The sequence below is a fragment of the Camelina sativa genome, chromosome 3 (assembly GCF_000633955.1).
Source record: "Camelina sativa cultivar DH55 chromosome 3, Cs, whole genome shotgun sequence".
Lineage (NCBI taxonomy): Eukaryota > Viridiplantae > Streptophyta > Magnoliopsida > Brassicales > Brassicaceae > Camelina > Camelina sativa.
In genome coordinates, this window is record NC_025687.1 from 8,164,181 (window position 1) to 8,175,723 (window position 11,543).

At 37.6% G+C, this 11,543-nt stretch overlaps 3 protein-coding genes, 1 long non-coding RNA gene and 1 pseudogene across 5 annotated transcripts in view; 3 read left to right on the forward strand and 2 right to left on the reverse strand.

Annotated features, from left to right (window-relative positions):
* Window positions 1-1,495, reverse strand: part of LOC104775917 (eukaryotic peptide chain release factor GTP-binding subunit ERF3A) — a gene marked incomplete in the record, with an annotated part of 11,874 nt that extends 10,379 nt beyond the window's left edge. Inside the window, 3 exon segments of one of the 2 annotated variants that reach the window (XM_019243521.1) lie at window positions 391-465; window positions 537-578; window positions 1,366-1,495. In XM_019243521.1, the coding sequence (XP_019099066.1) occupies window positions 391-465; window positions 537-578; window positions 1,366-1,369 (121 nt within the window). 2 annotated transcript variants of the gene reach the window in all.
* LOC104775919 lies at window positions 2,740-3,886 on the forward strand. The gene is made up of 2 exons (XR_766086.2): window positions 2,740-3,378; window positions 3,471-3,886. It is a non-coding gene; the product is annotated as an uncharacterized LOC104775919 (long non-coding RNA).
* LOC104775921 (receptor for activated C kinase 1A-like) lies at window positions 5,246-7,042 on the forward strand. Its single transcript, XM_010499883.2, has 2 exons — window positions 5,246-6,202; window positions 6,735-7,042. The coding sequence occupies exons 1-2, from the start codon at window positions 5,318-5,320 to the stop codon at window positions 6,834-6,836; spliced, it is 987 nt and encodes a 328-aa protein (XP_010498185.1). The 5' UTR covers window positions 5,246-5,317; the 3' UTR covers window positions 6,837-7,042.
* On the reverse strand, window positions 6,912-9,126 carry LOC104775920 (annotated as a pseudogene).
* LOC104778766 (UTP--glucose-1-phosphate uridylyltransferase 1-like) lies at window positions 9,930-10,903 on the forward strand. The gene is made up of 7 exons (XM_010503204.1): window positions 9,930-10,023; window positions 10,162-10,240; window positions 10,324-10,384; window positions 10,471-10,548; window positions 10,621-10,668; window positions 10,749-10,837; window positions 10,891-10,903. Exons 1-7 carry the CDS (start codon window positions 9,930-9,932, stop codon window positions 10,901-10,903), a joined length of 462 nt encoding a protein of 153 aa, XP_010501506.1.

Here is an 11,543-nt window from a genome sequence, read left to right on the forward strand (position 1 = left end):
AAAAAAAAAAAAAAAAATCAATGATGTGGCAAACCTTAGATAAAGTAAACTCATTTGGAGCGAAAAAAAGAAAAGTAGACTGATGATTCAGGAACCTTGTTGCTCGTCAGGAACTGGGACTGATTCTTGCACCTCATCTTTCAGGTCTGTAAGTAAAGATAAAAACCCAAGATTTATTCTCTATATGTCAAGGACTCATCAAATATTTAGTATTCAATCTCATCACAGTATTAGACATACATCAAGCATTTCAATTTGTGCATTTATTTCTATTGTAGTAGCCGCAGTAACACGGTAGGTAGGTGTGCACGCAATCCACAGATAGGCAAAAATTAAACAGAATTAAAGAGAAACTATAAACAGACAAAAAAAAGGCATGCTGCAACAAACCTTCTGCTTCTTTATCCGATTTCTCAACTTCAACAGAGCTATGATCTTCTGGAACGACACCACCATTGTTTTCATCTGCATATACACACCAAAATTCAATACCATTGAAATAATAGAAATATTGTTAAGCTAGTTATCTCTATTACCTGCTGAATCAAGCTGTAATGCGCGGATCTCTGCCTCAAGATCTGCGTGGTTTAGAAATTGTATGAGAGACAGGAAATAAGAACAAGAAAAAGAATGAATGAATCACAAGTCCCAGATACTACAATTGCATAATAAATAATTTATTGGAAACAGACTAACAGCTACTATGTGGTGGCATATTAAACACCCATGAAACAAAAATCACAATCAAACAATAGTTAAAGGTGGCAGACCCATTAAGATTTCACATAAACGGAAGATCACGGTGACTCAATCCCAGAACATATATGTACAGTTAGAATACAACTAACGAATGAATAAAGCCACTGCTGAGCCATCTGCTACGTCCCTGCAGTTAACCATAACATAATCCAAATTCTTATGCTAGAAAACTATACAGCTCTTACTTCAATTTTAACCCCGATAGCTTAGATCCAGAAATTTCTACAAAAAAATTTGTGGAAAAACAAAACACCTATCCTCTCCAACAAAAAAAAAATTGGCAACGAACATTATCCGTAAGCTAAAATTAACACGAAATTCAAAGAGGAAAGAAAAAAAAACCCAGGTCAGTTCTACACAAGCCAATTAAAACCAACCAATCAGCTAAACCCTAATCCTATTCCTAATCACGAAAGCTGCAAGCTGATAATCTTCCTTCCGATTTCAGATTTAACTAACAGAGAAACGAATCAATCAACTTTACAATCGATGTTAACACAGTACGGAACACCGAACATTCAACCGAGAAAAGATCCGATCGAACAAACAATAAAGTAAGCGCATAATCGAGAAAGAAAGAAGACGTATAGAGCTCGGAAACCCTACCCATGGCGGATTGTACAAGTACGAAGGGAAGGAGGAGGAGGAAATAGGATTCTAGGTTTTCTCGCGAAAGAAGAAGAAGAAGAAGAGGCGCGTGAATGGAACTAGTGCCGCTTCTATGAGGCTCTAATTTTTGCTTAGGTGGATCTTTAAATATTCCCTTTTCTTTAGTTTTTTGCGTAGCCAAGTTTTCCTTTTTTCTCATCCGAAGAAAAAAACTCACGTGTCGAGTTTCACTAGCTTTAAGAGACGACGTCGGTTAGGATATATAAGGCCCGTCGCAAAAACCCAATTAATAGTCACTTAAGATGGGCCTGAATGGATCCAATTATTCATTCGTACGTGTAGGTTTGTTGGAAGGCCCAAATCCACGATTGTGAACAAACTTTTTTTTTGCAAGAATGAATAATTGAACTTAAATAAATTCAAAAGATGTTTATAATTTTTATATTGTGAAAATGTAAACACGCAGAGATTTTTTTGTAACTGTATTTTTGTTTTCACACACCATTAGAATCTTCAATAATTTTTATCTTTTACATAGTTTCCTCTAGTTAATTAAAGTTGGATGCAAAAAAAACACAAAGCAATAATGTAACAAGTAATGAGACAGTTTTTTTCTGTAAGAAAATCTACCCATAGATTCTCTTTCGGGTTATTATCATCTGTTATATCCATCCTTCAATCTTGACCGCCCAATATTTTGTTGTTTTGTAGCATATTTTAAGGAAAAAAAAATTGAATGTTACAATAAGATTTAAAGATATGATAAAAGGAGGAGTGGGGTAAGCACAAAAGCCAATGGAGAGGCATGTGACGTTTTTATTTAAAAAGGGAATCTAAGCTAAACAATGTCAGTACATTTTTTGCCAAAGTCCTTTTCATGTCCACCCATCATTTTTATGTTTAATATTTTGTATTGTATGATAATGTTTTCATGTATTAACAATCAACCAAGCTTCATAATCGATGTTATTTTTATAGCAAATCTTTATCAAACTCGTCTATTCATTAGTTGCCGTGTCCACTCTCTTTAAATATTCTTGTTACAATTGAATATTGGCATCATTCCAATCTAAAGTAGGTTAGAACTTAGAACCTCTAACCAAATAAAAAGTAGGTTAGAAAAATATATATAGGAATTGTTTTGTTTGGTTGACAAGATTTGTTTTGTGATTTTGGTAATATAAGTACGAAAAGCATTAAATAGACATGAAAAAGTGAAGTAGAAAACAAAAAAAAAGCAAGCTCTCGAGTATATGAGTGACAACTGTTAGTGAATAAGTGGCTAACGAATTATCAATTATGTATTATGTACATATATAATTTGGATTAATATAAAAGATTTATGAATTGAATCAATTGTAAACCATGGTTTCAAGAAAAAAAAATCCTCGAAATGATCTATTACCATCTTTGACTCTCTCTCTCTCTCTCTCTCACTAGGGCTAAAGATTTTCGTCTTTAAAAGGCCATTCTCCGATGGTTTATTCTTCACTTGTTCTCTTTCTCCTCCTTTATCTTTTTCTTTCCAGAATTCTCATATATTATAGGTTTTTTTTTATCTCTGATAATAGATCCGATGATCTACCAGCTTCCTTCATTCAAGTTTGATCTTTCCATTTGTTATTTTAAGTTAACTCTTCTGTTTTTAATAGTTTAATGGTTAATTTATAGAGGTTTTGTTTAAACTTAAGAATCCAAGTACAAGTCTCCCTCCTTGTTTTTCTTGTTTGGATCTCTAGTGATTTAAGGCTTAGTGTTGGTTTCAAATGCTGCAAATATCATTTACCTAGTTGTTTTACCCTCCGTATTACAATAAATATCTCCATATGAAACATATATATAGGTTTAGGTTAGAGGATGCATGTGACTAACAAAAAAAAAAAGTTCAAGGGGTTCTTGATCATATGAAAATGAGTTACTTAAAGCAGATGCACACGATATTATGTACAAGAACAAAAAAGGAAGAAGAAGAGGAAGAGCTCCTTGAAGTTCAATGGAGGGTTTAGCAGGGTAAAGTAAAGCTGCTAAGCTATGGATCCCATAAGCCTTATCAAATTCAAAATCATTGATGATAAGGTTTTTTTATGGATTCCATATTTCAGGAGCTTTCACTTACCCTTTTAATGGCTTCATTCTTCTTTGGATTGAAGGGAGCTCTTCATCTCTCTCTCCCTATCTCTCTCTCAAATTATTATTGACTTTAATAATGACTTTGATCATTATCTGTGTGCTGCAGGGGGTGAACATACATGGATGATGGATCTTGACTAGGTTGGAAAAGGATTTTTNTTTTTTTTTTTGGTAACATGTTAATATGTAACTTTTTAATATGCTTTGTACTTTGTATTTCCACTTTACTTTAATTATGTTGCACTGTTAATTAATTCGCATGTGAAGTTATGCTTCTCTGTATACCACGACTAGTTCTTAATAATTTTGTTTCCTGCCTAAATAAAGCATCTAGTTTGATGCACAATAAACCAAGTGTCTACAAGTAATTAATATCCGTCTTCATATATAGTTGTACTTGTTAATCATATATCCACCTCTTATAAAATACAGTATGTGATTTGCTCGGAACCGGCTTTTATTTAAATGAACCCAGCTGATATATGTGTAGTTGTTACACACTGTTCGAAGAAATTTAATACTCAACAGATTTAGTTGGAAATTTGAATGCCTGAATTTTAAATAACTTTGGCCAAATCGTTGTTGGGTCATCTTATTAAATTCAGATTCGGATTGGCTTAATAGCTGCATTGATTCAGATTGAAAATGAAAACCTATACTATTTCAAATTTGTAATATAGTGTGTAGGTACATGTTCAATGCAGCTGGAACTGTTTTCCAAGTGTAAGTGTGGAGTTCCATACTTCCATATATTTCTTTCCCACTAGCAAGTGTTATTGCTTTTCCAGAATCCATAATATTTACAAACATAAAATAGCTTTGATACTAAGATGTTCTGCTATATTTCAATAAGATATTATGCTATTTCAGCTGATATTGAACTACTTTTAAATGGAGAAGATCTAGTATTGACCTGATGACTATATTTCCTCATATACCACATGTAAGAAAATACTGTATGTGATTGAAAACAAACTTAAAAATTTAGAAACTGAAATATACTACAACAAATTCGTTATCTTTTACTATATATACAAAAATAATGACCAATTCATAGATTCATTCCACCACTTAAATTAGTATTTTTTTTTTATGCCATAAAATTTTCTAATAATATCAAAATCAGAAGATGCAAATTGTTACTAACGGTCAATATTAAATAGGTGGATGCTTCTTTTCCGTCTTAAAAACATACTCAAGAACATCGATTCAGTTTCTCCCTTTTAACAGTTGAGACAAGCTAATAAGAGATAAAAAGAAAATCAAACCTTTAAAACAGAGCAACAAAAAAAGTAAAGAAGAAGCATGCTTGGTATTGGTATCTGCACATTAGTGTATCCAAATACAAGCATGCTTCTTGTGTCCATTATGTCGCAAATGTAGCTTCGAAGTCTTAGCCACGAATCAGGATAGGGTTCTTTACTTCTTTATAATACTGACCAACACACCTGAGAATCATTCTCAAAAATAGTTTCCCCAAGTCCGAGATTATTTTAGCAACTCATATTGTCCAAATGAGGCTCGTAGCCTATGCTTCAAGGTCGAGTGAAGCTATAAAGAGTCTGAGTGGGATGTGTTTTTATGCACCAACGGATTACATGAAGCTGACACCAAACCAAATACACAAAAGCCCATTAAGATATAATAGACCCACTAATAAATCTATCAAATAAGCCCATTATTCAATTAACCCTAATCCATTTTCTGTTACACTCATATAAATAGCTTCTTCAGTTTTTTTTACGCCCTTCTTCTTTGTATTTCCGCCTCCCCGAGAAAACGAAAACCCTAGTTTCAGAGGCATTTCCAGACACCGACAATGGCGGAAGGACTCGTTTTGAAGGGCACCATGCGTGCACACACCGACATGGTGACCGCAATCGCCACGCCAATCGATAACGCTGACATCATCGTCTCAGCTTCCCGCGACAAATCCATCATTTTGTGGAAACTCACCAAGGACGAAAAGTCCTACGGTGTAGCTCAGAGGCGTCTCACTGGTCACTCTCACTTCGTTGAGGATGTTGTTCTCTCCTCAGACGGACAATTCGCCCTTTCCGGTAGCTGGGACGGTGAGCTCCGTCTTTGGGATCTCGCTGCTGGCGTCTCCACTCGTCGGTTCGTTGGACACACCAAGGATGTGCTCTCCGTCGCCTTCTCCCTTGACAACCGTCAGATCGTCTCTGCTTCTCGTGACCGTACGATCAAGCTGTGGAACACTCTAGGTGAGTGCAAGTACACGATCTCAGAAGGAGGTGGTGAGGGACACCGTGATTGGGTTAGCTGCGTCAGATTCAGCCCTAACACACTCCAGCCGACGATTGTGTCAGCCTCGTGGGACAAGACCGTGAAAGTGTGGAACCTCTCGAACTGCAAGCTCAGATCGACTCTTGCTGGTCACACTGGATACGTGAGCACGGTTGCCGTGTCACCTGATGGTTCACTCTGTGCAAGTGGAGGCAAAGACGGTGTTGTTTTGTTGTGGGATTTGGCTGAGGGGAAGAAGCTTTACTCTCTTGAAGCTAACTCTGTGATCCATGCCGTTTGCTTCAGTCCCAACAGGTACTGGCTCTGTGCTGCAACTGAACAGGGTATTAAGATTTGGGACCTGGAGAGCAAGACCATTGTTGAGGATTTGAAGGTTGATCTTAAGGCTGAGGCCGAGAAGGCTGACAACAGTGGTCCTGCTGCCACCAAGAAAAAGGTACACACATACTAACAAACTAACGCATGAATTGATTTCTAGTTTCACTTTGGTATTGATAGAATGCTCTGTTGTTCTTTGTAATTATTGGTTATGTCTGATGATTAAGTAGTAATCTAGGTCTGTTGTAGGAAATGAGGAAGTTCATCGAAAAGATTGTAATGGATTGATTTATTATTAATCTAGGTCTGTTGTTCTGGTTGTTTTCTTTGCCTGTATTTAGCTTCACATAGAGGCATTACCGTAGATGCACCCTCTTGGTCAGGATATGTATCTGTGAAACCTGTATAACAATTACGTTTTGAGTATATAGATTTGAGACTACCTTGTCAACGTAGGGTTTTAATGTATTCCATTCTCCATACTCCTCGATTACCTGAGATTTCCTGCAAGACTTGATATCTTCTAAAGTGTTCGTTTTTGGATGATTCATGTTGTTAGACTTCATTTCCTGAAGAATTTCAAACATAGCCCATTGTTTTCTGTGTATAACAATGGAAACTGAATTCGATATGTTTGTTGATTGGGTCAGGTTATTTACTGCACAAGCCTGAACTGGAGCGCTGATGGAAGCACCCTGTTCAGTGGTTATACCGATGGAGTTATTAGAGTTTGGGGTATTGGTCGTTACTAGTAATCCCATCACTCGTTCACTTGGTTGCTCTACCTGCTATCTCGTTGTTGGTTTTCTTTTATCACTTATGTTTTGTCAACAACTCATAAAGTACCCTGAGGTTTTCAGAAGGATGTTTGGTTTCATGTCAATCTAGGTTTGCTTTTTTATCTTATCACGTAAGAATCTTGCGGTTTTGGAGTTACTCTTATTTTGTGTCAAATGAATTCATCAGTAATATATTCCAAAAATAGCGGAATATGCATATGAATCTGTAAATTTTTACATAGTCACTTGAAACAAACGAGTAACCAATCGAGTAAACAAACGAGTCATCATTTATATAAGCCATTCACATCTTCAATGAAAGGCCTTACACAATATTTTAACCTGCTGCCAATACGCATAAATCATATGCTTGCTGTTTTCTTGTTGTCTAAAATGACTTGTATGTCACCGTTTTGTAACGATGCCACCCTTTCTTTTTACAAGAAAACAGTGTGCATTGCCCCTTTTTTGTTCACTTCAAAGTTGACACCTTCTAAGAGTTGAGCAATCAAGTTTGTATGATTACAAAAAGAGAGAAAAATAAACTATCTTTCGGAACCATCTGAATGCAACCACAAAAATGAGTTTTTTTACATTCACCCACTTGAGAAAACAAACGTTACCCGGTTTCTTTTGCAAGACTACAAATCTCTAAACATGAGAGACACTGATTGATGTCCACAAAAATCAAATGAAGTATATCCACCAAGATGATGACAACGGATTCTGCAACTATCTTTCAGTTTTTGCCTCAAAATGTAGACTTGTCAAGGCTGTCAAAATATGGGTGATCAAGTGCTGCTTTTGCTGAAATTCTTTCGGCTGGATTCAACTTGAGCAGTTTCTGCATTTGTTGGGAACACATAAGTTCAATAAGATGAAAGAGAAAATGAGATGGAACAAAGAGTTAGAAATTAGGAAAAAAGAGGAAGCAGAAGCAAGAGAATCTATCTTTTTCTTTGGAGATGTTTTGCAAAATATTCAAGAGAATAAGGCGGGTTACTTACCGTGAGAAGATCAACTCCTTGCGGCGAAAGAGATGGAAAAGCACTTGCTAGGTCTTTGGGATGCCAATCTGGAAAGGAATTGCAGTTAATCAGAGAGGTAACACCCAGCCATTGCTGCTCGGTTGGTGTTCCTAGCAGACTCCATGAACCAAAACAAAAACAACAACCATTACTAGTTAGTGTCTCTACACAAACGCTGGTTCAGATAATTAATCGCATGAATTCAGCAAATACAAAGGAGAGTTCAAAACAATGTTGTATCATTAAATGATCCAATGTAGGTAGAGAGCATAGCAAGTGATCGAGGAAATTAAGCAGTGGAAAGGTTAAGATACCTGAATATCTCATGCAACTGCGAAATCTCGCTGTAGGCACAGAAAAGAACATCCCCGGTGACAATCTCAGCTGTGCAAGGTTTAGAAAAAGATTGACACCAACAAGAGATAAATAAAGAGAGTGCAGAGACGACGGAAAAGGAAACAAAAAACATAACTGAGACTAACCGAAGATGCAGCCAACAGCCCAGATGTCAACAGCAGTAGTATACTGGGTGGTGCCAAGAAGAATTTCAGGAGCTCTATACCAGAGCGTGACGACATCGTGCGTGTATGTCTTGACAGGGACAGTGAAAGCGCGTCCAATACCTAGATCAGCGATTTTAAGAAGTTGCTTATCATCTACCACCAGAAGAAGATTCGCTGGTTTCAGATCACGGTGAAGCACACCGTTGCTGTGACAGTGTGCGACTCCCTTACAGAGCTGAAACAGTAGCTTCTGGATCAGACAAGGATCAAGGGGCTTAGGGCTTTGCGATTTGATGAATTTCTTAAGATCAGTATCAATGTACTCGAAAACGAGATAGAGATGGGATGATTTGGGGGATCCCAATTCCGCTGGAGATGGAACAACGGGCAGCTCGACGCCTAGTAAGCGAACCACATTACTCCGACTTCGACAACATCTTCAGAAGCGAAATCTCACGAAGTGTATTAGATGGAATAACTTTATCGACCATGTCGAGCTTCGTTTTCTTAAGAGCCACAAGCTTCCCAGTCATCTTCTCCCTCGCTTTGTACACTTTCCCGTACGATCCTTCCCCAACCATCTCGAGCTTCTCGTACTTCTCCATCACCGCTTCCTCTGAGATCTTCCAATCGAACTATCAAGGGTTCAAGGTTGTCGATTATGATGACTGATGAGATCGCTCCTTTCGTCCCCCTCTCTGTAATCGTACGTACGGAACGAAATGACCTAATTAAAAAAAAAAAAAAAATCAAAACCAATCTTTTTCTTTTAGAATCCGGATCAATTTGAATTGGTTTAGTTGGTTTAAACAATTAACCGGTCAGTACTGAATAAAAAAGGAGGGAAAAACCGTGGAGGAAACGACAAAATTTCTTGTTTTCAATTGCCAAAACCCCCAAACGGACATTTTTAGTTTCTCCAGCTCCAATTCTCTCTCTCTGTCCTCTCTGCGATTTGTTTCTCTTCTCTGAATCGTACTCTCTACGGAAGAAGCCATGGCCGACGCAACGGAGAAGCTCCAAAAGCTCGAATCAGCCGTCGATAAGCTTAGGGAGATGAGGTTTGCGACGCTGTTACGCTCTCGTTTCTTCATACTCAGTGATACTTTTCTCCATCGTCTATACTGATCTGTTAGCCTTGTTTCAGTGATCAAGAGAAGTATCTATTCATCAGCCTCGTTACACGCTACTTGAGGTTTGTCTTCTCGTCACCTGCTTCCGCTTCCGATTGTTGAATCCGCGAATCTGTATATCGTGCTTTGATCGTAATTTTGTTGAAATTAACTTTGAATCGGTGAAGATCTAAGAGTTTCTAGCCTTCGAAAATACTCGTCGTGTATGTTAGAGATTTTTCTGAGATGATCCAGTTGATGTTTGAGAGATTTCTCTGTTCTTAGACGTAGCTCTGTTTTTTTTTTGGAAACGATCGAGTTTTGGTTGAAAATTGTATCGGATTTGTGGTCAGATCTAGAAAATTAGCTTCGTATTACATCTAGAAGACACAATTAGTTTCTAAGAAATTCTCTGATTCTCATATGAAATTGAGCGGCGAGGCCCAGCACGGTGAAGGGAGTAAGATCCAGATACCTAAAACAGTTCCTCTCAGTGAATTACCTATCGTCTTCGGAGGTATATGTTGTTATTGTTTACAAGTCTGAATTTGATTTAGCTTTCTTTATGCTGGATAGATGCTATGTGTGCTGGTATATCATTGGATCTCTTCTCCATACCATTTCAAGAGTATTTGGTTCTTTGCTGTGTGTTTAGATTCCAAGATCAAGCATCTCTTGGAACAGTTCTCGATGATAAAGATGAATGAATCCTGGGGAACAACAGGATGCGCTACGTAAGCTCTCAAACAACTCACTTTCAGGTTATGTGAGTGTCATTTTCAAGCAATAGGTTTGATGTTTCTTGTTTCCATTGCAGTGTGTTTGTGGAAGTCCAAGAAGGAGTCACTGTTCTTGACAAGATTACTAACGAGATTGATGTTCGTCAGTTTTTCGTTTTTTTTTTTGTTTTTTTTGTTTCTAAACCTTGATGCCTTTGCATAACTCACATAGTGCTTTCCGGCAGAACCTTAATACCGACTATGACTCCAGTGTTCCGGTGATTTTCATGAGCTCATTGACTGCAGATCCTCACACGAAAAAGGTACTTATATGTTTCACCTCTCTAATTCTATATTTGCTTGTACTTGTTCCTGACATTTTTTCCCTTGTTCAGATTTTGGAGGATGACAGCTCAAATGTTGACTTTCACTCTGTCTGTCAGGTACTTCATGTCAATCCAATTACAATAAGAAGAAGAGACTTCATTTATATAAACGATTCATTTCTATGTTTGCTATATAGATCAAGTATCCCTCTATTCTTGCGGATGAATTTGTGCCATTTCATAGCAAGGATGGTTGGTATTCTCCTGGTGATGCGTTCACACCCCTGTGGACCTCTGACACGATTGGATTTTTATTAAGACGGGTACTCTATTGGTCAGAACATATCCTTGATGATTGTGTTGCGGTTCCCATTTTAAGTCCGGGTTTCTCGCTATTCAGTCCAGGAAATATGCTTTCATCTCCAACGCAGACAACTTGGGTGCCGTTGTCGACTTGAGTAAGTTTGCTCTTTTCTTGCTTTGCTTTAGTTGCAGTTGGGGGATAGTAACAAATTTCGGGTGTCTTCAGGAATCCTGAACCACGTAATCCAGAATAAAATTGACTATTGTATGGAGGTCGCTGATGATGCCTTGGATCCTGCTCTCAACTCTTCAAACCTATGGGTTAACGTGAAAGCCCTCAAAAAGCTTCTGGAAGCTGAAGCTCTTAATCTAGAAATCATCCCAAAACTGAAGGTACAGTATATGATGTTTACGATCATACACTTAACGCGCTGCATAATTTAATTTAACTCTGCTCTTCTCTCCTCAGAGAGTTGATGGGGACACAATTCTCCAACTGCAAACTGAAGTTGGCTCTGCAATAAAGTTTTTCAGTAACACAATTATTCTGAAAGTACCTCGGTCACGGTTTCAGAAGTTAACTCTTCTTGATCAGGTACACTCAAACCTATTCTAAGAAGCAACATAACTCGGTTTCTGATGGTTCTTTTAACTTTCTGTTAGGATAATACACTCCCACCAGATTTAGC